Source organism: Sabethes cyaneus, chromosome 3 (assembly GCF_943734655.1).
Source record: "Sabethes cyaneus chromosome 3, idSabCyanKW18_F2, whole genome shotgun sequence".
NCBI lineage: Eukaryota > Metazoa > Arthropoda > Insecta > Diptera > Culicidae > Sabethes > Sabethes cyaneus.
The window spans coordinates 71,649,008-71,674,102 of NC_071355.1; the positions used below are offsets into that span (position 1 = coordinate 71,649,008).

Consider the following 25,095-nt stretch of genomic DNA (forward strand, 5'->3'; position numbering starts at 1 on the left):
ACACACTGTATCGAAATTAAGCTATTCACTCCGGTAGATAAGATATCTACATGGGTCCAGAAAGATATTTGTCTCCGTATGACGAAGCGTTCCTGTCAAGGGCGCGACAGTTTCAGCCGGCGAGCGACGCGGAACGCATCGATTCAAGAGCGCACTGCACAGCCGAAACCTTATCATTCCCGCGACGAAAGTCGAGATGTGATGAAGTGCCTGTTCGAGTAAAACAAAAAAAAAACAAAATTATTTCAGCCAACCACAGCTGCCGAAAAGTATCTCGATTTTGTTTCACAGTGTCTCGCGAGTGCCATAAAAGAACGCTATGGAGGCGATTCGAAGAAAGCTTCCGCCCAATCCCCGTGAAAGTGCCAATTGTCTGTCCGTATTAACGTTCTGGTGGACGATAAAATTGTTTAAGAAAGGCTATACCAAAGTGCTCGAACTGCAGGATTTATTTCGCCCACTAGAAGTGGATAAATCGGATGCTCTGGGAGACCGGCTAGAACAGTAAGTACACCGCCCACTCGAACCGAGTTAGTTTATTGGTATATGTTGGTACGCATTGGAATTAATAAGTTTAAATTGATACTAGGCCATTGCGAGTACGTGTATGGCCAATTGATTACACTCCGGTGATGATAACGAAAATGGTTTCCTTTATATGGTTTGACGTTGCACTAATTTGTCGCATCGCATAGTTATCTTAGGATAAGGCCACGGAGTAAAAGTGACCTACGATGCGACTCGATTTTTATTACTGTAATTGAATACGCAGTGCTACGTCAAGAAGATAGTTGTACGTTGGACACAGCAATAAAATTGGTATCGTATCTCAGACCGATTTCTAGTCTGACGTAGGCTTCTTGAGCTAGCCTTTATTAGTGATAATAGTTGCGTGCAATTGTCTACCAGATGGCCTAGAGGTACGAGTTGGACTAACGATCCATTCGTCTTAGGTTTCGAATCTCGACTGGGAGAGGCTGTTAGAGTCAATAGGATCGGAGCTCTAGCCCCGCAATTGCCCTGTACTCTGACAGCTGACTGCGAAGTCTGTCGAATATAAACAGAAGGCCAAGTTTCGAAAACGGAATGTAGCAGCTAGGCTTTGTTTTTTTTGTAATTCACCTTATAATCTATATTACAGATGCTTGATTACTGTTTTAAAACGAGCTTCCAAAGCTTCCTTAAAATTTGACAGTAGTTTTGACAAAGTTTTGTGACATTCTTCTGCAAGAAGGTTTATCCTGACAATGCTACCATAAAACTGTGCAAAATGTATAATCTTGCTATCTAACATTTTGAACTGTCCTTCATCTGAACATTCAGTAAAGTCACAAAACAACGAAGTGCTACACAGTGTCACAAGTATGAATTTCAACCAAACAAAATTTACTTTGATTGTAGTTTTTAGAGCGTTTTTGTAGAATACGAAACCTGAAATTAAATAAAATAGAAAACTTTCCAATTAAATTATACTAGTTATATTTATTTGTGACAGATATGTTTCAAACCGACACTGATGAAGCCTGCAAGTCGTAGGTGAAATACATTGAACTTTTTTTTTTGCTTATACTAAAAGCAAAGCGTTTATGGCTTTTCCGAAAAAAACTTAGGTACTAAAAATAAAATTGAATTATTACACAGAGCAGGGATTTACAAAATTGCTTGTAGCCATTGTGAAAAAGTTTACATTGGACAAACTAAAAGGAACTTGGGTATTCGTTTTAAAGAACACACGGCTGAAGTTACCAAGGCTAACAAAGACGCAGGAAAACGGATACCTACCTTTTCATTTTAGGTCCAAAGTTGCGGAGCATATATTCGAGAATATCCACCCACTAACCCCTGAAAACATCCATCTTCTCCGCCCAATCAATGCACCGTGGAAGTTGGAAGAAGTTGCTGAGAGTCTGGAAATATATAAACAAGAATCTTCCTCGCTTCTTAACAATAACGGAGGACACAATTTTACATGGCTCTTCAAGTTCATTCCGAATCTAGCATGCCACGGATGCTAGATGTGGTAGTTTTCAGCTTTAAAAACGGTTGCCTTCATGGTAACTTTTCTCCGTTATTTCACAGTGTTCCATCCTAAGTTGTACATGGTGGGATTCAGCATAAATTGATTCACAAAAAACAAGTGAGATTAGCTGCTCATAGCTGCTCTCCCCCGAGATACACCCACTTAAAGATTACATGTACAAATTAAAAAACCATTGATAACTTCTAGAGGGAAACAGATAGAGCTCTACTATCTTCGACGAAAACGTGTAATTTAATGTGATTAATAATTTCTTAGAACAGTTGAAAAGCATACGAACCGTTATTAAAGAGCTAGATCGAAAAAAACTGTTTTTAAGGGTGTCCCTAAGAGTTTACTTACTTACTTATGTGTCCATGTCCGCCGGTCCGGCAGAACAAAGGGATGAAATCAGAGATCTCCACTGCTGACGGTTACCCGCCATGGCTTTTACCTGTCACCAGGACAGGTTCTCGTCTGCAGCCCGGATGTCGTTGGCTAAGCTCCGTCGCCATGAGCCTCTGGGTCTGCCTCTTCTATGCTGTCCTTGTGGATTCCAGTCGAGTGCTTCTCTGCAAACCTCGTTCGCTCCTTTCCTCAAGGTGTGTCCGATCCACTTCCACCTACGTTCACGAATTTCTGTGACTATCGGCCGTTGATGACACCGACAATGGAGTTCCTCATTGGATATCCAGTTATCAGGCCACCAGGCACGAATGATGTATCACAGGCACCGGTTAATGAATACCTGCAGTTTTTGCGTTGTCTCCGCTGAGACGCACCACGTTTCGCAGGCATACAGCAGTACGGATTTGACGTTTGAATTAAAGATTCGGGGTTTCGTACGTAGAGTGATCTGGTTTGAGCGTTAAATGTTTCGTAGACCTGCAAAGGCACCCCTGGCCTTCCTGATCCGTGTGGCTATATCAGCCTTGGTACCACCATCGGGCGTTGTTAGGCTACCAAGATATTGAAAGGCGTCTACCTGCTCAACTTGTTGTCCCGCTGAAGTCCCTGTGAAGTTGGTGGAATTGTCAGTGTTCACTACCATAGACTTAGTTTTCGCGAGCAAGACAACGTCGTCGGCTAGGTCGAAGTTATTTAGCTGCTCCATCGTTAGAGGATTCCAACTCCAAGGCAATCTTCGATTTGGTCTACTGTCAATTGCTCCAACAAATATCTCATCCATAACGATGAGAAACAGAAGCGGTGATAAAATGCAGCCCTGTCTCACGCCAGCAGTAACCCTAATGGGGTCGGACAAGACGCCGTCGTGCAAAACCTTGCACGAGAACGCTTCGTCCTGAGCCTCGATGAGATGGACTAGCTTATCTGGAACTCCTCTATGCCTAAGTGCGCCCCAGATGTTTTCGTGATTGTGTCGGTCGAACGCCTTTTCGAAGTCAACGAACACCAGCAGACGAGAGTCCTGGAATTCGTTGATCTGCTCCAATATAATGCGGAGCGTTGTGATATGGTCTACACATGATCGGCCAGCATGGAATCCAGCTTGCTGCCGCCGGAGAGTAGCGTCGATCTTCTCCTGGATCCGGTTGAGGATTACCTTACAGAGTACTTTGAGAGTAATACAGAGCAACGTGATGCCACGCCAGTTACCGCATTCCGTTAGGTCTCCTTTCTTAGGGACTTTGACCAATATGTCCTGCATCCAATCCACTGGAAAAGTTGCGGTTTCCCAAATATTGCTGAAAAGCTGATGCATCATCTGGGCTGACAAAGATGGGTCAGCTTTGAGCATTTCGGCTGAAATACGATCTATCCCTGGCGCTCTATTGGATTTTATACTCTTGATGGCTGTTACAATTTCATCCAGCGATGGTGCCTCCGAGTTCACGCGATTTATTCGACGAACTGTAGGCGTCGTACGCTGTTGGTTTTGTTGGTCTCTGACATTTGAAACTCGGAAGAGTTGTTCAAAATGTTCAGTCCATCGCTTAAGCTGTTCGCTTAAGGTTAGTCAATAGCTGACCAGCTCTGTCCTTTAGCGGCATCTTTGTATTCATCCTGGCACCACTAAGGCGGCGAGAAATATCGTACAACAAACGGATATCACCATTGGCGGCGGCGGTTTCTCCTTGTTCGGCTAGGGAGTTAGTCCAGGCTCTCTTGTCCCGCCTACAAGCACGTTTAACAACCCTCTCCAATTCGGCGTATCGTTGACGGGCAGCAGTCTTAGCCGATCTGGTCCGCGCTCGCTCAATGCCGGCTTTCGCCTCTCTTCGCTCGTCGATCTTCCTCCAAGTTTCATCCGAAATCCACTCCCTCCGCCCGCTGCGCGCTTTGCCGAGGGTTTCATCACTGGTCGTGATGAAGGCGTTCTTGATGCCGGTCCATTGCTCTTCGACGGTTCCACCAGGTGGCAACTCCGAGGCTCGAGATTCAAGTTGTTCAACAAAGGCCCGTTTCACCTCAGGATTCTCCAATCGGCGGACGTCGTAGCGGCACCCAACTTTCTCCTCCCGTCGTTGGACACGTGCGACGCGCAGACGTATCTCAGCGATAACAAGATGATGGTCGGATGCAATGTCAGCGCTGCGTTTGTTGCGTACATCAAGAAGGCTTCTTCTCCATTTCCGGCTGGTGCAGATGTGGTCGATTTGGTTTTCTGTTCGGCCGTCGCGGGAAACCCACGTGACTTTATGTACTGGTCTATGGGGGAAGAGCGATCCACCAATGACCATGTCGTTATTACCACAGAATTCTGTAAACAGCTCCCCGTTTTCGCTCATCTCTCCTAGGCCATGGCGTCCCATGACGCGTTCAAGGTCCGCGTTGTTTGAGCCAATCTTCGCGTTGAAGTCGCCCATGTGAATTTGGATGTCCCCCTTCGGGATTTTCTCAACCACGCTGTTCAGCTGGCTGTAAAAACTCTCTTTCTCCTGCAGGTCGGCAGCATCTGTTGGCGCATAGCACTGGATTGTCGTAAGGTTCCTAACCCGTGTTCTGAATCTGGCAACGATTATTCGCTCATTTATTGGTTCCCACTTCATCAGGGCCGCATGTGCCCCTGGGTTCAGTAGGAATCCAACTCCTCTTTCTCGAGTAGCATTTTCACCTCGTATGCCAGAGTAGAGCAAGACTTGCCCGGATGTGTTCGCCAGTACCCGGCCAGCGGACCTCGCTCAGCCCCAGAATTTCAAGCTTCAGGGAAGCTCCCTTGCAAGTTGAGCCAGCTTGCCCTGCTGGGCAAGGGTCAGTATATTCCATGTTCCGATTCGTGTCCGTGTTTTCATGCTAAAGGTCGTTGCCAATAATCCGGAGAGATTTCTTCTTTCATTTTCGGTAACTTTTTGCATGTTCTGGTACAGTAGGCTGTTAACCTAAGGTCCTTGTCCCGCTGATGGGGCTGCCATCTTAATGTGGGCGGGAGCCACTGTGCCCCCTTTCCTGTTAGCATACGACAACCGAAGTTGCGTACCCCAGCTCAGAGGTTGGAATAGGAGTTAATGAACAGAGGTTATGGAATGCACATGTTCACCCTTTGCCAGCCTCACCACTAGAAAGTGCTTTTTGAATGAAGAAACTTTTCTGAAGCAACTATTATGCTATGTCTTAATGTTTCGATGCTATTACTTATGTCTCACTATTTCTGAATCGGTCTCACTGTGCGCCGGTGCTGTGTGAGACATTTTGCTACGTACACACTCGCGCACACTCATCCTCACATCGTCTTCCTACACAGCTTATTCCCGAGGCAAAAAACCTCGTGGGGAATCAGTTGCCCGAGAGGCTGGCGCCGCACTGGGCTACAAGTTTTGCAATACTTTTTCTTCTTCTCCATCTTCTCCCTCGATTCTACTCACAGGCCCGAGCGCGAGCCCTCGCGTCTAATCGGCATCAGCAGATCGGGCTGCAACGGCGAACGACGAGCGACAACTGCAGCTGTTAGCTAAACACATACGCGCAAAAACTCATTGCAGGGCATGAAGCAATAAGTGTAGGAGTTTTAAAGAGATGCTTATGCAGGGTTGTTCGTTAGAATGAGTACGCGTGTGTGAGAAAATTAGACCACACGAGTGCGGGAAAAGACAGTAAAAACGACGCAAATGGTAAATAAATGCAGAAAAGGTGATGGAGCGACTATAAAAAGATAAGAAAATAGCGATAACAAATACCAAAAAGGATTATAAATAAATACAAAAAAGACGCCATCAAAAGCTGTTGGTCCATGACAAAAAAATAACTACAAATCGCCGAAAAGAGACAAAAAAAACTTTTTCCGATGATAAAAACACAAATGATAAAACTACAAATTTTTTTTCCGCAAAGCTTGGCATCACTGCTTGCGGTATTCTTTACGACCATGGTTTTATTATCGTTTTAAACGACTCTTGGTAATCACTTCAAATAGATGATAATTTAAAATCGGTTTTAAGAGGACCTTTGGAATTATTCTTGAGAACATTGTTGAGTGTGAGCCTCCCGAGTTTTATAAAAATTTTATGGCCGTTTAATCATAGCTATAGTTCTACATCAAGCTCTTTGGTCGGATTTAAAGAGCGAGTTCTGAAAACCTCTTCAAGTGCATCTTAAAACTAAGTTTGTTACTTGGAGTTTGTTCTTCGCGGTTCCAATCTGCAGCTATTTCTGCCCTGGTCACTAAAGTACTTCATGAAAGTCTCATGAAGCCACTTTCAGTATGTATGACACATTGACCGATGATTTGTTCAACGTTACATTGCATTCTACGGCGACCACTCAACCGAAAATGCTAGGTGTAAATCAAATTTGGTAAATTATCGCCTAATCCTGTGAACCCTTATATGTCATATCAGTTGGTCTCAAATTTGTCTTATCATGCGACTTCCTATTTCATTCCCGGATATCAACTGTAATAATAGACAACTCTAACAGCGTAGCCGATAACAGAAATTGTTTAGTTCAAGTTAATGGCTTGAAGTTCTTTTGTTTCTTCTTTCATTTTTCTTCTAAACAAATCTGTAAAACCGACCAGAAGCTGCTGTATCATTATAGTCCAATTACGATGCAATAAATAACCACATTTTTATGCTTCAAAACGAAAACCTTGCTTGTTTTTGTTACTTCCTTGTTCCTATGAAAACATTTACCTACGGTTCGTTGCTCGTTATTGAAGATAATTCAGTAGGTTCACTTTGCTTAAATTCAACTTGTTTTATAAATTTTATATGTATGGACTGGGAAACGACAAATGCTTCAAGCACAGATCAGTATGATAAAAACCGCAGCAGCCACATCTAACGCATTTCCATTTTGATGATATAATTAAAAGTAAAAGGAAGCAACCACAAACCCTTTCCATCGTTTTAATTAGTAGGCAAATAAATTCTAATGTTATTCTTGTCAATCAAAAGCAGGTACATGCTAATAAGCACTTAACCGATAATAATGATATTACTGAAAATAGAATTTAGATGCGTTACTAGACTCGATAAAATATCGTTTTCAACATATTTTCATCCAATGCCACAATTGACGGTAATTAAATAGCGCGACTCCCGGAGCGTGTGGCACTGAGTGGTCAGGCCGTGACGGGCACCCCCAATCAATTGAAACATACAATTTTATTAACATTATACCGACCAGGCGAAGCGCGCGATGTGTTTGTGCTACGAACGATACGACTATATCGTCAAACAATTCGTCAGATCTATTCAGTGGCTGTTCGCAATTCATTTAAATTGCACTCGTTTGATATACGACATCGCGACCAAAGCGTCGCATGGAATAGGTGAGGGTGTAACAATTAATCAAGCAATTCTCAAGAGGTGTGCCAATCTTTATGTGACACGCGTACAAGCTTAGCGGTAGAATGTAAATGTAATACAATCTATCTAGAGTTCATATTTTACAACCGTACAACAACGGTAATTGCATTTCGAGACCATTTATTTTAAAGCTTTGGTCAACGCCGGGAGAGCTTCCCATGCCAAGCAATGGGATCAACAGCAGTGTGACGGCATCGCGCTATCATATTTCATCGCAACGCAACACTCGACTCGACTCATCAGCCATAATATGCTTCATCATTGCACGAGGTTCTCTGGTTGGAAAAGAGATAACTATATTATCTGTTGGCAACGAGTTGTGTAACATTTTATTCTAAAGTTTGCCGCTAGCAAGAACAACATCTGGCCGCTGTTCATTGAGACAAAGTGTAGACAAAAATGCGACTTATTACTGAACTAACTTATTAGTTAAGAATGAAAAGGCAGCCATGGGATACGACTTTGTACGTGATTAGTTCTGGTGTCAACACTAGTCAGAGGCAGTGATATTCAGAACATTTAAGATTAAATAGTTAAATCAGTTCTAAGTTCTAAATCAGTCAGTTAAATACAGGGATACCTCGATATAAGACAACCTCGTTGTAAAGCAACCTCGATATAAGACAAATTCCTTTGACATAGCTGGTAACAACACCAGAACTAATTTTCCATTCCAAATTCAACGCCCTGAAGATATTCATTATTTCAAAATAATCCTAAGAATAGTTAAAAACTAACATCTCAAACAATAACAAAATTGGCGAATGCAAATGCAATTTTTTTTTTTGAAAATATCTTGTTACGATATAAGACAACTTTTTGAAATAATAAATTGTTTTATATTATATACGCCGACCAGACCCAGTAAACACCAACTCATATATCAATGTACGAAAATTATCGTTATTGACTTTCAATAAATTCAGAATCGTAAACATAACCTAATGAAAGGCACACAATTTTATATTCTGTCGTATTTTACAATAGCAAGTGATTGACCTGCGATTTCCAGTACAGAATTGTAGGTATAGCATTATAAAACTAATCGCTTTGAGTCAGATTTTATCGCATACAAAGACTTATAAAGTTTAATTGTTAACGTATAGGGTGATGGATCCATATTTCGCCGCCTTTATCCAAAAAATTTACATGAAACGAAACAGATCAAAGTTCTATAAGGTCAGATATTTGATAACATGAAAATATCATACTTCGGACATTTCTTTTACTGATTCAATCATCATATTTATACTAAATTGTGTATTTTTCTCGTTATATTGAATATTTAAATGTGTATTCTGAGCCCAAATTTCGCCACTCAGTTGCCAAATTTCGCCACTTTAAAAAAACCTGCTTTAAATAGATTTTAATGTTAAGTTTTCAAATGAATTCTCTATATTTTTGATAAACCCAGTTGTTAAATAGATTTTGCTTCGTTTTCAAGTGATTGTTTATGAAACGTTTTTGAAAACCTATAAAAATAGCAATAAAACCACAAATAAACCAATGAAAAGCACCAAAATTGGAGAAATATTTTTACTTATTGAATAAAATTCACTCGTAAAGTAACTTAATTTTTTCTGTCTCTGGTAAATATATGGTAAATAATATATCGAAATTCCGGTCAAATACCAATTGTAGCATATAGGCCATAGGAAACTCTAAGCAAAGCGACGGCATTTTATTCAAGTCATAAAAAAGAATTCAAAATATTTTCTTCAGTATTAACCCCTCTAAGGTTTACAGTATCGCAAAAAACCCTAAAAAGGTCGTAACTTTTTTATCTTTCAATATTCTTTCACCAAATTTGGAGGATTTCCCGACAATCTTTTCTATTCTAGGTAATGGCCATATGTCTTATGGCCCCGGCGTTATTCCGGTGTTCGCGGGAAGAGTTAACACTGCAGCTGGTGAAATCGAAATTGTTGACGGAATCGGCAAAGCGTAGCGAGCGCAGCGAAACGGCTGCTGCGAATAGTGGACGAGCGCTACAAGTGGAACATCGTCGAAAGCGTGGAACTAGCGGTGGCAACAAATCAGCCGGTAGTGTTAGTAAACAAAATACGGAAACACGTACCTGTTTTTTGTGTAAGCAAGCCGGACACCTAAGGAAAGATTGTCCACACCTCGCAGCTGATTTGGGCGCATCGAAATCAATAAAGAAGCAGCCGGACCAACCGAAGGCTAAGCAAGTACAGGCGGTTTCGGAGGGACCACTTGCCTGGATGGTGGCACAGGGTGATCCAACCAGTTGGTTTGTGGATAGCGGAGCTTCGCGGCAGATGACGGGCAACCGAAATGTCAGCGGAAATAGGTGTGAAATTCGGAACCGGAATGGAGCGGTATGTGCGGTCGCCGAGCACTATGGCAGCCTGTATCGTTTATGCATACCGGAACAGGCAATGGTTAGCGTCCAATCATCGCATACGTCGAATTGCTTACATACGTGGCACAGACGTCTGAGTCATCGGGATCTGGATGTGGTACGAGCAATCCACACAAAACACCAGGCAGAAGGAATGACGTTGGTGGCTTGTGGTGTGCGTACAGTTTGCCAATGTTGCATCGGGGTAAAGATGGCACGAACACCATTCCCGAAGATCGTCGATAGAGGTTCGAATGAGAAGCTGTACGTCGTTCATGCGGATCTCAATGGTCCGATGAAATGTACACCGAGCGGAAACCAATATTTCCTCTGTTTAGTCGACGATTACACACGAATGGCTTTCGCGTACCTTCAGAAAAAAAAATCAGCTGCAGCAACGAAAATTAAGGATTTTGTTAGTTTCTGCAGAACGCAAGTTGGTAGAACGCCCAAAGTGCTGCAAACGGATGGAGGTGGAGAGTTCACCTGTAAGGATCTTCAGAATTTTCTACGAGCAGAAGGCATCGTCAGTCAGTTCAGTGCACCGTATTCACCACAGCAGAATGGTGTCATGGAAAGGCGTAATCGGTACTTGAAGGAGATGGCACTCTGCATGCTGTTGGAAGCAAAGCTGGATCAGAGATACTGGGGTGAGGCTATTTTAACTGCTATCTACATCCAGAACCGAGTTCCTTCTAGGACGATTGGAATGAGCCCTTACGAGAAGTGGTACGGTAGATTACCGTCGTATGACCACTTTCGCATTTTCGGTTGCGACGCGTGGGTACAGATTCCAGCTGAAAGACGCAAGAAAATGGAGCCAAAAGCACAACAGCTGGTGCTTGTAGGATACTCGAACGAACATAAGGCGTATAGACTTCTGAACAAGGACACCGGACGTATCACAATCAGTCGAGATGTAAAGCTTCTCGAAGATTGGAGGATGGACCGAGAATCCGATACCGATAAGAACCGAGAAGTAGCGGAATCGTTTGTTGAACTGGAACCGTTATCTCCTCCAGCTGCACTAGCAAATGCTTCGACTGAGACCGAGACGGACCAAGAGGATTTGGTCGGATATGAATCTGCTGAGGAGATCTATCACGGTAAAGAAACAGCTGATGGAAATCGTCGTCGTATACCTCATCGATCAACTACGGGAGTGCTACCTGAACGTTTTGGAGATTATTTTGTTGGTATGGCAATGGTCCAGCAGGATAAGCCCACATCGTACAACGAAGCGATTAACACTGCTGACAAAGATGAATGGAGTGATGCAATGGATGCTGAGTATGATTCGTTGATGTCCAATGATACATGGGAGTTAATTGATCCACCAACCATGTGGTAACATTGTCGGTAGCAAGTGGGTTTATAAAAGGAAGTTGGATACTGATGGCAAGGTTGAGCGAATGATGGACTCAAAAATGCAAAAGGGTCGCGATACCCAATGGATCCGGGGTATTACAAGGTTACCAAGGATAGTCCGGAAATGAATTGGAATGCCGATTATCATAAATTGCTTGCTCTACCTATCTGTGAATAGTCTCCCAGATATTTCAGCAGCCGTTGGAATCTTAAGCAGAAAAGCTGTTAGCTGTCCATCAACGACCGGTTACTTGTTTTGTCTAGGAGGAGCTACCGTGACATGGGCTAGTCGAAAGCAGAGCTGTGTGGCCATGTCTACCATGGAGGCCGAATACATTGCTCTGTCCGAAGCTACGCAGGAGGCCGTTTGGTTACGGCGATTGTGGTCTGAACTAAACGAAAAGCAATGTCGAGCTACAGTCATCTTTGAAGACAACAGGAGTTGTTTGGACTTCGTCGTGTTGGATCAACAAAGGAAGCGATCCAAACATATAGACACGCGGTATCATTACACCAGAAACTGCTGTACATCCGGTGACATCGAGCTTCAATATTGTGCGTCGGAGTTCATGGTTGCGGATATCTTGACGAAGCCGCTAGGTTCTACCAAGGTTAAAAGGTTCGCTGCAAAGATGGGATTGGCCCCAGTGCTGAACGAGGAGGAGACCGTGCAGAAGACACGGGGTTAAATTCGCGAGGAGGGGTGTTGCGACGTTTGGACATGTGACGCTAGGTATATACGCGAATCCACCCCTGCAGAGAAAAAGCTTTCATATACACAAGTGACATTTAACGTGTACTGATCGAACAAAGTTATTAAAAAAACACGTTATAAGAATATTCGGTCGTGTTCATTTTTGCTCCGATAATTCCGGTAATTTATCCTGGTCTGGTTCCTCTATTCCCTGTCCGCCCACATCAGTTACTTTGCCGCAGTTACGAGCCATGATGCGCACCATCTAGATTAGTATAAAGGAACAAACAGAACGCTGATGGATTCTGCATCAAGCATTCTGTTTGGGCCTTAAGTTCGCGTTTGCTGATAAATTTGCAAAGAAGACCATGATCTACTATGCTGTGGAATGAAGACTGAGCCTTTCATCACTTCCTCAACATTAACATCAGGTTTGTAACACATGGAACAATGCTCGAAGAAACGGATTTTGCCATTCATTCGTAAACATAAGGGTACCGCCAGCCGGGGCGAGATTGTGCCAAAAAAGCATATATTTTTGTTCTATTTTTTGTATTTTTGTAGCTCTCTATACACACAATTACACTAAGTTGATTTCAAACCTGTCAATATATACTAAAGTGTTCAATTAACAACTACCGTAGAGATGGTTTAGTTACAGTAGAACCTAATTTTACTGGAAGGGCTTGAACTTTGGCACAATCTCACCCATTTTAGGGGGTGACATTGTGCCAAAAACATAAAGTTATTTACCTTAGCCTAAACAGAGAACATTAGCATGTTTATAAACAATACACATAAATATCAGTATAAAGTAGTTCATATGGGGCCATCCATGAACTAAGTGGACTATTAGGGGCAGGGGGTCGGCCAAAAACAACGCATCATACAAAAAGTATGAACGAAAATAACCCGGAGAGGTCTGAAATAACTAAAAATGAGTTCGTAGTCAATGGACAGCCTTTATATGACCAGTAGCGTTTCTAGGGTTAACAAGGGGGAGATATATGAAGGGGTGTATCCTAAGGTGCCATACCTATTTGATCATTTAACAAAAGTAACTATTACTTCGTTCGAGAACCCGCGACCGCACCTATCATGTCAAAAAGAGTTGAACATATTCAACGATTGGTCATGCTTCCCAACTCTTGTATGAAGGGCCAAAAGGGAATTGGTCGATAAGCAACATCACTTACACGTACCAGGGATTTAGAGAATCTCCTTCCAAGGGCTAAGTCGCCTGAGTCAATCGTTGAATAAACCGTCTTAATGCAGAATGACTCCAGCAGGTGGGGAGAAGAGCCCGCTCATTATCCACGATGTGTTGTTAATCGGGCCAAGATTAACCCTAGAAAGTTGACTGTTTCACTCTCCCTAGGCCCACCGCTTCAAACAAGTGCTCTGATGGTCCCTCCCTCTTCCCGATTCTAGTTTATATATGAAATGTGGTATATATGAATAAAAATAGAACAATCTCACCAGCAGTCCTTGGAATGGAATAGAGTTGCGTCCTTTTGGTTTCCATAAGTGCTTCTAATAATTAATTTAATTTTTTCTTCTGGTATCCAATATCCATGTGCAGTATTTACACTCCTATAGGCCAAAGTTTTCACTATATAGCAAGAGCTGCTTCATAAGCTAAAACGAAAAAAATAATTAAAATAACTTATTTTATGCTTACCTATTAACAGTGTGGAGCCGCCGTCTGCCCAAAACCTCGATTTTCAGATCAGGCAGCCGGGAACCACCCGGTATCGCACCTCCTAGCTTGGCTACTCAATAGAGCATTACCGGGTATGGCCACGTGGAGGCGCTAGGTAGGGGCTTGGGATGGCTAGAGCTATATTGGACGCTCCTCATTTGCCTTCTCCATTTCATACCCTTTAGCAGATCTATGATGCTGTTTGCTCCAAAATGGATGATCCAATCTATTCTGTCGAAAAATTGTGCTCAATAGTAAAGAATGTGAGTGTACTGACGTATTTTTGTTGTGTATGTGAAATCCACAAATTGGATCGATCATTATGGCTTGGCACAATCTTACCCCTGTGAAACTCGAAAAGTACAAAAATTCGAAAAATATTGTTTTCGTAATCAAAACTTATCCAACGCATAACAACCTTTCAATACATTGTAAATGATTAGTTTATATACCTTCAAAATAGCAAGTTGATGCGATTTCTTGTTTGGGTTGGTTTATGCGGGACATTTTTTACAAGCGTTTTTTCCGAGTATTTTTGATCGCGAACTTTGAAACCCGGTTTAGGCTAAATAGTTTGCTAATATCATCTGTGTTCCATTCTAAGTTATGATTAAATATGTTATGTTCATCATCATTTTGAATTTAGGTCAACTGTTTCTATAGATATAATAAATTTTCACAAATAAACATTTTTGGTTTTTGGCACAATCGCGCCCCCGTGGCACAATCTCACCCCGGATGGCGGTAACGTTATATTCTGGCCTGATTTAGCTAGGCTGTCACTACTCTAAAGTGGTGCGAGGGTGGTAAGCAGCCAATGATATCGATTTCGTGCCAAAAAAGACGAACCGTCCAAATTGTCCGGAGTTTCGACCGGAGTGAAAAACTTTGGGTAATTGTCAAACAACGAATTCAACGAAGCGGGGAGACAGTCAGCAGTGCGTTCAAAGTGGAAGAAATATACTGATTCAGTCGCATCTTTAACTGTGCAGGGTATGATGAGTTCTATTAAGAAAAAAGTCCGAGATTTTATCCGAAGCAGAGAAATACAATAATGTAACACTTTGAAACATAAAGCTGAATAAAAAAATACTACAATCCAATCATTTATGGGGTTCTCTGCGACACTCCAGTCCCGAATTATGGATTGTTCTATGCGTCGAAATAGGGCCCTCAATCCGGTTACGTGGCTGGCCCTCTTGTAACGGTGTTTATGCTTTGGTTCAGCATAAACCGTTTCTGCTATTTGAGCAATCAGTGTTTTGACAGATACGTATTTCACCTCCGATTAGCTGGCTTCTGTTTCGGACTTTTCGCATCTGGAAAAGTTTCATGTTTCTTGATTTAGCTTAATCAGCTGCGGCGGTAAAAACATAAAAAAAAATGTATCGCATTCACAGTAGACATTTTTGTATTGACTGAAGTTTTTGTATTCCCAGTTTTAGTTCTAAATGAGTAATTTTAATTTTTTTTTACTTTTTCCTTCCCGTGCCACAGGGAATGGTTCGCACAGCAGAGCGGCCCCGGTCGACCTCGGCTCATCAAGGCCATCTTCAAAACGTTCTGGTGGGAATACACCGTGCTGGGATTCATCACCTTCGTTAACGACATCGTCATCCGGCTGGCCCAGCCCATTTTTCTGGGACTATTGCTACAGTATTTCAAGTATGTGAAATTTAAAAAAAAAACAAAATTTCCTGGGGTGTTTCAAAAATTGATTGTTTTTTCAGACAAGATTCGACTGTGACGCGGCAAGATGCTCTGTACTATGCCGCGGGCATCGTTCTGCTCAACGCGCTTAGCGTGGTTACGATTAATCAGTATATTCTCGGCAGCTTTCAGAATGGTATGAAAGTGCGAATCGCTGTTTGCAGTGTCATTTACCGGAAGGCGCTGCGATTGTCCCGTACCGCTCTCGGGGACACGGCACCGGGAAAGGTGGTTAATTTGCTTTCGAACGATGTCAACCGATTCGATATCGTGTCGGTCTTTCTGCACTCGATGTGGGCGGCCCCGCTGCTTTCCATAATCGTTGGCGTGCTGCTGTACTTGGAAATCGGCGTTGCTGGTCTGATAGGAATGATTGTGATATTCATTGTTACGCCCATTCAGGGATACACGGGAAAGCTGACCTCTCGGTTCCGTTTCCAAACGGCCCTGCGAACGGACGAAAGAATTCGTTTGATGGATGAGATTATATCGGGAATACAGGTTATCAAAATGTACGCCTGGGAGAAGCCTTTCGCTAAGCTAATTCAGAGGGCAAGACAACTGGAACTGAAAATAGTGAAGAAGAGCTCCTACGTGCGAGGTCTCTACATGACGTTTCTTTTGTTTACGACTCGAATGGCTCTGTTTTGCACAATGATGTCGATGGCACTGCTGGGAAGTGACCTCACTGCATCTAAAGTTTTCGTAGTTTCAATGTATTTCTCCATCTTGGCCAACACCATGTCCGCGATGTTCGTTCGAGGCATTGCCGAAATCGCGGAAGCATTGGTTGCACTGAAAAGATTGCAACGTTTCCTGGAGTACGAGGAAAAGGAAAACGAATCGAAAGGTGCTAAGGAAAAATTCCTCGAAGAGTTTGATCGGAACGGTGACATCTCGGAGAAGCAGAAGTTGATTGAGTCTGAAACGCAACTCCCGCCGAATGTGGCGGTGTCTCTGAAGAATGTGACTGCCAGATGGGGAGCCGTGAAACGGCAGGAACAACCGGTCGATAAAAAAGCAAGCAAGAATGGTTCAACGGTAGTGCCCAAAATTGTCGAAACGGTTAAAAAGATGGACGAGGAAGAGGAAGCGCTGGGGACGCCAACTCTCTCGAATTTAAATGTGGATTTTCGTAAAGGTATTTTGATCGGTGTGATAGGACCGGTTGGTGCGGGAAAATCGTCGCTGCTGCAGGCAATACTGAAAGAGCTTCCGCTTGAAACGGGGTCAATCGTAACCGGCGGAAAAGTTGTTTACGTCAGCCAAGAACCGTGGGTATTCGCCGGAACGGTGCGACAAAACATTCTCTTCGGTCAACCGATGGAAAAGGAACGCTATGATGCGGTTGTTAGCGCTTGCGCTCTGATTAGGGATTTCGAGCAGCTACCCGATAGAGATAAAACGATCATTGGTGAACGCGGAGCTGCTCTGTCTGGCGGACAGAAAGCGAGAATTAGTTTAGCACGAGCCGTTTATCGTAGGGCTGATGTGTTCCTCATGGATGACCCGCTGAGTGCGGTGGATGCACACGTTGGTCGGCATCTATTCGACATCTGCATTGGTCCCAAGGGACGATTGGGGAAAGCGAAAACGACTCGAATTTTGGTAACGCATCAGGTGCACTTCCTAAAGGAGGCTGATTGGGTGGTTGTGATGAATGAGGTTAGTTGTTTAGACTGATAAACGATTGTATTTATGCTTCATTTTAATGATCTTCTCCTCATTTAGGGTAAAATTACGCTGCAAGGTACGCCACATGATCTGTCCCAAAATGGAGTTGACTTCGTTGAGTTGCTGGAGAAAATGGAGGAGGAAGCTGGCGACGGGGAAAGTTCGATTATGACTTCAGATAAACGTAGTCGTAGAGGCTCTCGAACTTCCTCGCGCTCGGTATCGGCTTCTTTCCAATCATTGAACGACCTAACGGAGGACGAAAGTGGCGAATCGGGTCAGAAGCAAGAGAAGGACAAATCAAAAACACCCGATTTAAATCAAAACATGGAGCTGAGCTCAAAAGGAACCGTCAAAGGTTCGGTGATGTTAAACTACATTCGCAGCGGTGCGAATCCTGTGATATTGTTCGGACTTTTAATTCTATTCCTTGGTACTCAGCTGGCGGCCAGTGGAGCGGATCTTTGGGTTTCATTTTGGTAAATAATTATTTAATGTTCGCTTATGGTCAGAGCTTTCAACCGGTTGCTTTCAGGACTTCCCAAGAGGAGCAGCGAATTATTTTGAGACAAAACGCTAGTGAGGGCAGCGTCACAGAGCGAACCAATTCTTCTGGGTTCGACGAATTTGTGGCTGAATTCAGCAGCGAAGATAGACCTCTTCTAAGTACTGATATTTGTATGGCGATTCACGGAGCACTGGTTACTAGCATATTCGTAGTTGCAATCATCAGGTAAATGATTGATTTGTTCGACTTTCTCTAACGCCACTGTAAATTTGCAAATTTTAATCTTAACAGATCGATCAGTTTCTACAAAACGTCCGTGCGAGCTTCACAGAATCTTCACGACAGTATGTTCAAGGGTTGTGTATCGACACCGATGCGATTCTACGACACCAACCCTTCCGGCCGCATCCTGAACCGATTCTCCAAGGATATGGGTTCAGTCGATGAGCTACTGCCTAAAGCCATTCTCGACGCTTCGCAGATCATTCTCAGTATGATCGGTACCATTATCGTGACTGTGATTGTGAACCCCATGTTTTTGATTCCACTAGCCTTTCTCGGAGTGATATTCATCTATCTTCGAAAAGTCTATTTGAAAACATCGAAAAACATTAAACGATTGGAAGGAATAAGTAAGACAACAAGTGGAATAGTTTTTTAGAGCTGATTCTGTAACGTTTTTCTGGTTTTCCCAACAGCTCGCTCGCCAGTATTTTCCCATTTGGCCGCCTCGTTAGCTGGTCTACCAACGATTCGTTCGTTCGGTGCGCAGGACGAACTGATCCGAGAGTTCGACTCACACCAGGACCTCCACACGGCTTCCTTCTACATGTTCATCACCAGTAGCACCGCGTTTGGATTCACCCTGGATCTGCTCTGTTTAATATTCCTAATCATCGTCGTATTCAGTTTCTTGGTTCTCGAAACCAACATTCTGGGCGACCGCGTTGGACTCGCCATAACACAATCGATGGCACTGACCGGTATGATGCAGTGGGGCATTCGCCAGAGTGCCGAAGTGGCAAACTTTATGATGTCCGTCGAACGTCTGCTCGAGTATCGGGATCTTCCGACAGAGAAGCAACCCGAAGAACCGCGAGTGGTGGCTAAAAATTGGCCGGAAGCTGGACGGATTCAGTTCAAGAATGTCAGCTACCGCTACTATGAGGGTGCAAGTTTAGTGCTAAAGAATCTAGATTTCGAAATACAACCGAAAGAAAAAATCGGCATCGTTGGCCGGACGGGAGCTGGTAAATCGTCCCTGATAGGGGCACTGTTTCGATTGGCGAAAGTGGAGGGGGACATTCTGATCGATGGCGTCAACACCAGCGAAGTTGCGTTGGAGAATCTCCGCTCGAAAATCGCAATCATTCCTCAAGATCCGGTACTGTTCTCCGGAACCCTGCGTCGCAATTTGGATCCCTTCGAGGAGTACCCGGATTCCGATTTGTGGGATTCACTGGAACAGGTCGAGCTGAGGGATATTGCCAGCGGTCCGCATGGTTTGCAAATGGCGGTAGCTGCCGGTGGTTCCAATTTTAGCGTTGGACAAAGACAACTGATCTGTCTGGCGAGAGCCATTCTTCGAAATAATCGCGTACTGGTGCTGGATGAAGCGACCGCCAATGTTGATCCAAAGTAAGTAAACTCAAGACTAACTTTACGTTTACGTTCACTTTATAGATCATTGTACGGTACCTAACCTCACTTCTCGGGTACTTTTTCATTTCGACGTATCTGACAATGAGAGATTCTCTTGGTGTCCCCTCTCTTCCGCTTTTTACGGCGATACTAATGCTGGCGACGCCTAGAGAAACCATTTTCTGAAGACGGTGGTGGACGATTTTAGCCGATATTGCGTTCTGCACCTGCTAACGAACAAGTCGGAGGCTGCTGAAAAGATCGATTGCCGAAAGTGATCCGCTCGGATGGAGGCGGATAGTACTCCAGCCAGTATACTGAAAATATTCCTGACGACGAATGGAATTTGGCTGGAGCAGACGGCCCCGTACAGTCCCCAACAGAACAGGATAGCTGAGCGGAAGCATCGCAGTTTACAAGAGATGATGCGATGTCTTTTGGTTCAAGCTAGTCTTGATAAACAATACTGGGACGAAGCAGTGTTGACTGCAAATTTCCTGCAAAACTTGCTGCCGACTGCGATTGAAGCTACGTTGTACAAACGTTGGCGGGGAAAGAAGTTTTTGTTTTCCCTCCTGCGAGGGAATTGGGATTTAAAACTGAAGCGTATATTCACGTACCGGACGAAAGAAGGCGGAAACTGAAGCCGCGAAGGCAATGAAGCTGGTGTTCATCGGATATGCAGATGAAAGGAAAGCCTATCGTTTCCTGGACCCCAAGACGAACCGTATTACTATTAGTAGGGACGCTAATTTCTTTCACCTAGCTTCAATCTGATACGAGCTTTACTCCTCCCTGCCTTTGCAATTACCAGTCTTAGCCGAAAAAAGTCTTCAATGAACTAATAATCAAGGAACCAGAAGAAGGAACTGCTGAGCCAGAGGGTGACTCCGATGATAGTAACTCGTTCCATAGTTCTACCGAGAATGAAACTAATTTTGAAGGATTTGAACTAAAAGAAATTTTTCGTTAATTATCACGAAACACAAGGGGATTCCCCCACGTCGGTTGATTAATGATATCTTCTGTAGCCAAGCCGTAGATGATGAGCCGCAAACCTTGGAAGCAGCATTGTCTGGTTCGGACGACGCAGAATGGCGAGTTGCGATGAAAGAGGAGCTGAAGTCCCAGGATCGAAATGGCACATGGGAGCTCACTGAACTTCCAGCCGATCGCAAGGCGGTCAGCTGCAGGTGGATTTATAAGAGGGGATAGCTTCGAGGAGACCTTTGCCCCGTGATCACTCTTGGAGCTTTGTTAGCAGTGGCATCACAACTTAATATGATTCGTCGATAGCTCGATGTGAAGACCAGACTTCAGAAAGCACGCACCGCTCCCGTAACCGTGCTAAAACATTCCCCTCCGTTCATAGGTCACACGGTCCCGGTTTCGGTGTATTTCGCCTGCTCTCGTTCGAACTAATATGATACCGCACCTCAGTGCCGATTTCTTTTTTTCGGTACAGTATTATACTGCCGCTACTCGCATAACCGTCCCATTTTCTATAGAGTTTCCTATATAAATAGGACTGTTATGCGAGTAGCAACAGTGTACAGGGTGTTCAATAAGTTTGAACCGACGCGCAAGGTGTAGACTTGATGTCATTTGTTAATTTTTTACCGCACGCGATGGAGGAGTACCGCAACGTCGTAGTAAATTTGTTTGCGAGAGGTGAGCGATCCGGCGACATATTTCGGCGGTTGAAATCTCACGGGGTGAAGCGGAATTTCATTTATAACACCATCCGTCGGTACCGGGAGACGGGCTCGGCCAAGGACCGTGCTAGATCCGCGCGGTCGCGTTCGGCGAGGACGCCAGCAGACATCAAAATGGTGAAGGAGCGGATTCGTCGAAAAATGAACTGTTCGATCCGGAAGACCGCTGTTGACCTGAATGTGTCGATCGGGACTGTCCACACCATCATGACGAAAGACCTGGGATGCAAGCCGTACAAGAAACGCAAGGTTCACGGGTTAACGGAGGCTACAACGAAGAAGAGGTTGGAAAGAAAAAAACAACAAAACTGATTCTTTCGCGGCACGCTGGTCAGGAGTTCGTGTTTTCTGATGAGAAACTCTATCTTGCAACAGCCGCACAATGTCCAAAATGATCGGCTGTTGGCGCCGACGTTGGCCAGCATCCCCCTGTCCCACATAAATATCCCGTGGTTCCAGAGCGCTGCGTCGGTGTTGGTTTGAGGGGGCCGTATCCAAACGTGGGAAATTTCCACTGGTGTTTATCGAGAAAAACGTGAAAATCTACGCCGCGTACTATAAGACCGAGGTTCTGGAGAAGGTTGTGGCCATGGCACTTCGTGACCTCTACGGGAAAGACCATTACGTTTTTCAACAGGACGGCGCACCGGCCCACACGGCGAATATCGTCCAAGCATGGTGTCAGGAGAATTTGACTGATTTTCTCGATAAGACTTAGTGGCCTCCCAGCTCCCCGGATCTTAATCCCCTGGACTTTTATATATGGTCATACATGCTGGCCAAGCAGAGCGAACATAAAGTGAACACTAAGGATCAATTTAAGAAGCTCTTTTCCAAGATCTGGGACGAGATGCCCATGGACCAGGGGCGTGACACGCGTCATTCTTTTGAGAAATAAGAAAGAAAGCAAAGAACGAAATCATGCAAGCCGTCGTTGAAGCCGTGCTCATCGGTGCCTAGCCCAAGACAAAGCACCTAAATCGTAGTGGTCTACTAAGTTTGGAATTTACGCAGAGTGGAACGGTCAGTGTCTCTACATCAAGATCGTCGGTACACTGAGAGTTTATCTGCTCGTTTATGTCGACGACATACCAGTGGCTTGCCAGGGTTCTGCGAAGGTCGACCAAAGCATTGAGTGCGAAGTTCGACATTACCGATTAAAGAGAGCCCAGCTTCTTTCTAGGTCTGGAGATCCAACGCCTTGACGGGAAATATTAAGTATTTGCGGAGATTTTCTTTGACAAAATCTCTGCAAGATTCGGGCAACGGGACGCCAAGACTACCATGTCCCCAATGAATACTGGGTACACTTCGTCGATTGATACCAGTTCCCCATTCCCGGACAACACCGTCTACCGTAGCTTCTCCTTATTTTACGTCGCCGTTTCTGTCTACACAGATATCGCCGTCGCCGTAAGTGCATCTATCCTCGGTCGGAAAGTGTGCGCTCCTACCGAGAACTATTTGCTTGCCGCAAAGAGAGTACTCCGTTATCTCAAGGCAACAAAGGGGGCTAAGCTGTTTTACAAGAATGATACTCAAGAACTTTTCGGATTCTCAGTTACCGATTGGGCGGGGGCCGGCAGCACTCGTCGCTCTACAACCGGTTTTGTCTTTCTGTATGCAGGAGGAGCAATTTCTCTGGAGCAGCAGACTCCAGTACTGTGTTACACTTAGCTCAATGGAATCGGTATACTTCGCACTCGGAGAGGCCAGCCAAGAGGTTGTCTGGTTAAGGAGGTTGCATTCTGACATGGATGTGACATTGGTATGTCCGACATGCATCATGGAGGACAAACAAGGATGTATCCAGTTCGTGCAATCGGATCGAATCAGTCGTCGCTCAAAGTAAATCGGGACGAAGGAGAGGTATGTTCGAGAGCTACTTAATAAGAAAGCTGTGCGACTTGAATATTGTCCCACCGAACAGATGGTATCTGACCTGCTAACTAAGCCGCTCGGAACCACAAAAGCTGTCTGAGCTGCTAGGACTATCGTCAACGAAAGATGGTGGCGGCACATAGTGATGCCGTCTACATCCGCGCGTCCCTCGTACTGCGCGCCTCTGCTACTTACCAGAAAGAAGATCAAACATATGCTAAATCAGATAATGCAATCTTCTGTTTATATTTCATCATTCACTTTTCATACAACGTGTAATTCAGTCGTGTGTTTTTAAACGTTTCCGGGTAAACCGCATTTATATTTCGTCTAATCCGATTTTGACCAACAAACACAAACCACACAAAACTGTCAAACCTGGGGCGGAAAGAACGCATGCAATGCTTTATTGAGAGGAAGTTAAAAAAATCGGTCGTAAATAAGAGATAACGTAAATTCAAATTTTGGACGTAAAAAGAGAGTACAGTAATTCAAATTCTGGCCGTACAAAGACAGGACGTTAATTTAAATTTGGGGCATAAAAAGAGAGGACGTCAATTTAAATTTTGGATGTAAAACGAGAGGACGTTAATTTAAATTCCGGACGTAAAACGAGAGGACGTTAATTTAAATTTTAGATGTAAAAAGAGTGGTCATTAATTTCAATTTCGGACGTTAAAAAAGAGGCCGGTAATTCAAATTTTGGTTGTAAAACTAGTGGACGTTAATTCAAATTCCGGACGCACAAAGAGATGACGTTAATCCAAATTCCGGACGTAAAAATATAGGACGTTATTCTAAATTTTAGACATAAAAGGGCCGTTAATTTCAATTTTGGACGTTAAAAGAGAGGACGTTAATTCAAATTCCGGTCGTAAAAAGAAAGGACGTTAATCCAAATTTCGGATGTAAAACGAGAGGACGATAGTTCAAATTTCGGACGTAACAAAGGGGGATTAAATTAAATTAAATTAAATTAAATTAAATTAAATTAAATTAATTAAAATTTCTGACGTAAAACGAGAGGACGTAAATCTGAATTTCGGCCGTAAAACGAGAAGACGTTAATTCAGTTTTTGGACGCAAAAATAGAGGACCTTCATTCAAATTTTGTACGTGAAACGAGAGAACGTTATCTCAAATTTTTGGACTTGATCACGTAAAATGAATGGTAGTAGAGATTCTAGTGTAGTTCAAGGCAGGGAAACAATGTCGCATCACCAACTAATAAAACTTTTATTGTTTTACAGCACGGACCGCCTAATCCAGGAAACAATTCGCATCAAATTCGCCGACTGTACCGTGCTGACCATCGCGCATCGTTTGAACACCATTATGGACTCGGACCGGGTGCTGGTGATGGATGCTGGCGAGTCGGTCGAGTTCGGTACCCCGTACGATCTACTACAGATGCCGGTTGGCATTTTCAAGGATATGGTGCTGGCTACCGGACCGGCCGAATCGGAGCGGATGCTACAGATTGCTAAGCATAAATTTGACGAAAGCGCGAAACAGTGAATGCCGCAGCACCGTTAGGCTGGTGGTCCACACGGCTGCCACTGTCCCGATCAGTAGTACAAACAAGTGTCCTTAGCTGGCAATCGAATTATCGAAACAAGCCATTCTGTGTTGTTTTCTATCGAACTATCTCTTCATTAGTGTACATTTTTAGCTAATCTATATAAGCGGTATATAGAGCTGCCTTGAATAAGTGAAAACTATAATATTATTTTTACTGGAATTAAGCTACTATCACTCGAATTCAATTGATGATCGTACTTATCTTTCCAGTTGCTACTACTTAACTTTATTATAATCTCTATTAGATACGAAGAAATTGTACGTTTAAAAGTACGTCATCCGTAAGTATCGTCCGTAAGGGTACTCAATCATCAATCATTCATATGTGATCAATATACACATTTTTGTTTGTGCCAAAAATAGACAAATGCACTATGTACCATGTACCTAGAACGAGATGGAAATCCCTACACCTTCATATGCTATCCGTTATTTTTATTTAATTGAGTAACGTAATGTTTTTGCTTTGCA

General features: G+C 43.7%; 1 protein-coding gene across 1 annotated transcript; it reads left to right on the forward strand.

Moving 5' to 3' along the window:
• The first annotated feature begins 302 nt into the window (after positions 1-302).
• LOC128739135 (ATP-binding cassette sub-family C member 4-like) lies at positions 303-24,843 on the forward strand. Its single transcript, XM_053834532.1, has 8 exons — positions 303-504; positions 15,412-15,579; positions 15,645-17,289; positions 17,356-17,777; positions 17,834-18,031; positions 18,098-18,438; positions 18,505-19,444; positions 24,294-24,843. Exons 1-8 carry the CDS (start codon positions 320-322, stop codon positions 24,559-24,561), a joined length of 4,167 nt encoding a protein of 1,388 aa, XP_053690507.1. The 5' UTR covers positions 303-319; the 3' UTR covers positions 24,562-24,843.
• The last annotated feature ends 252 nt before the right edge of the window (positions 24,844-25,095 follow it).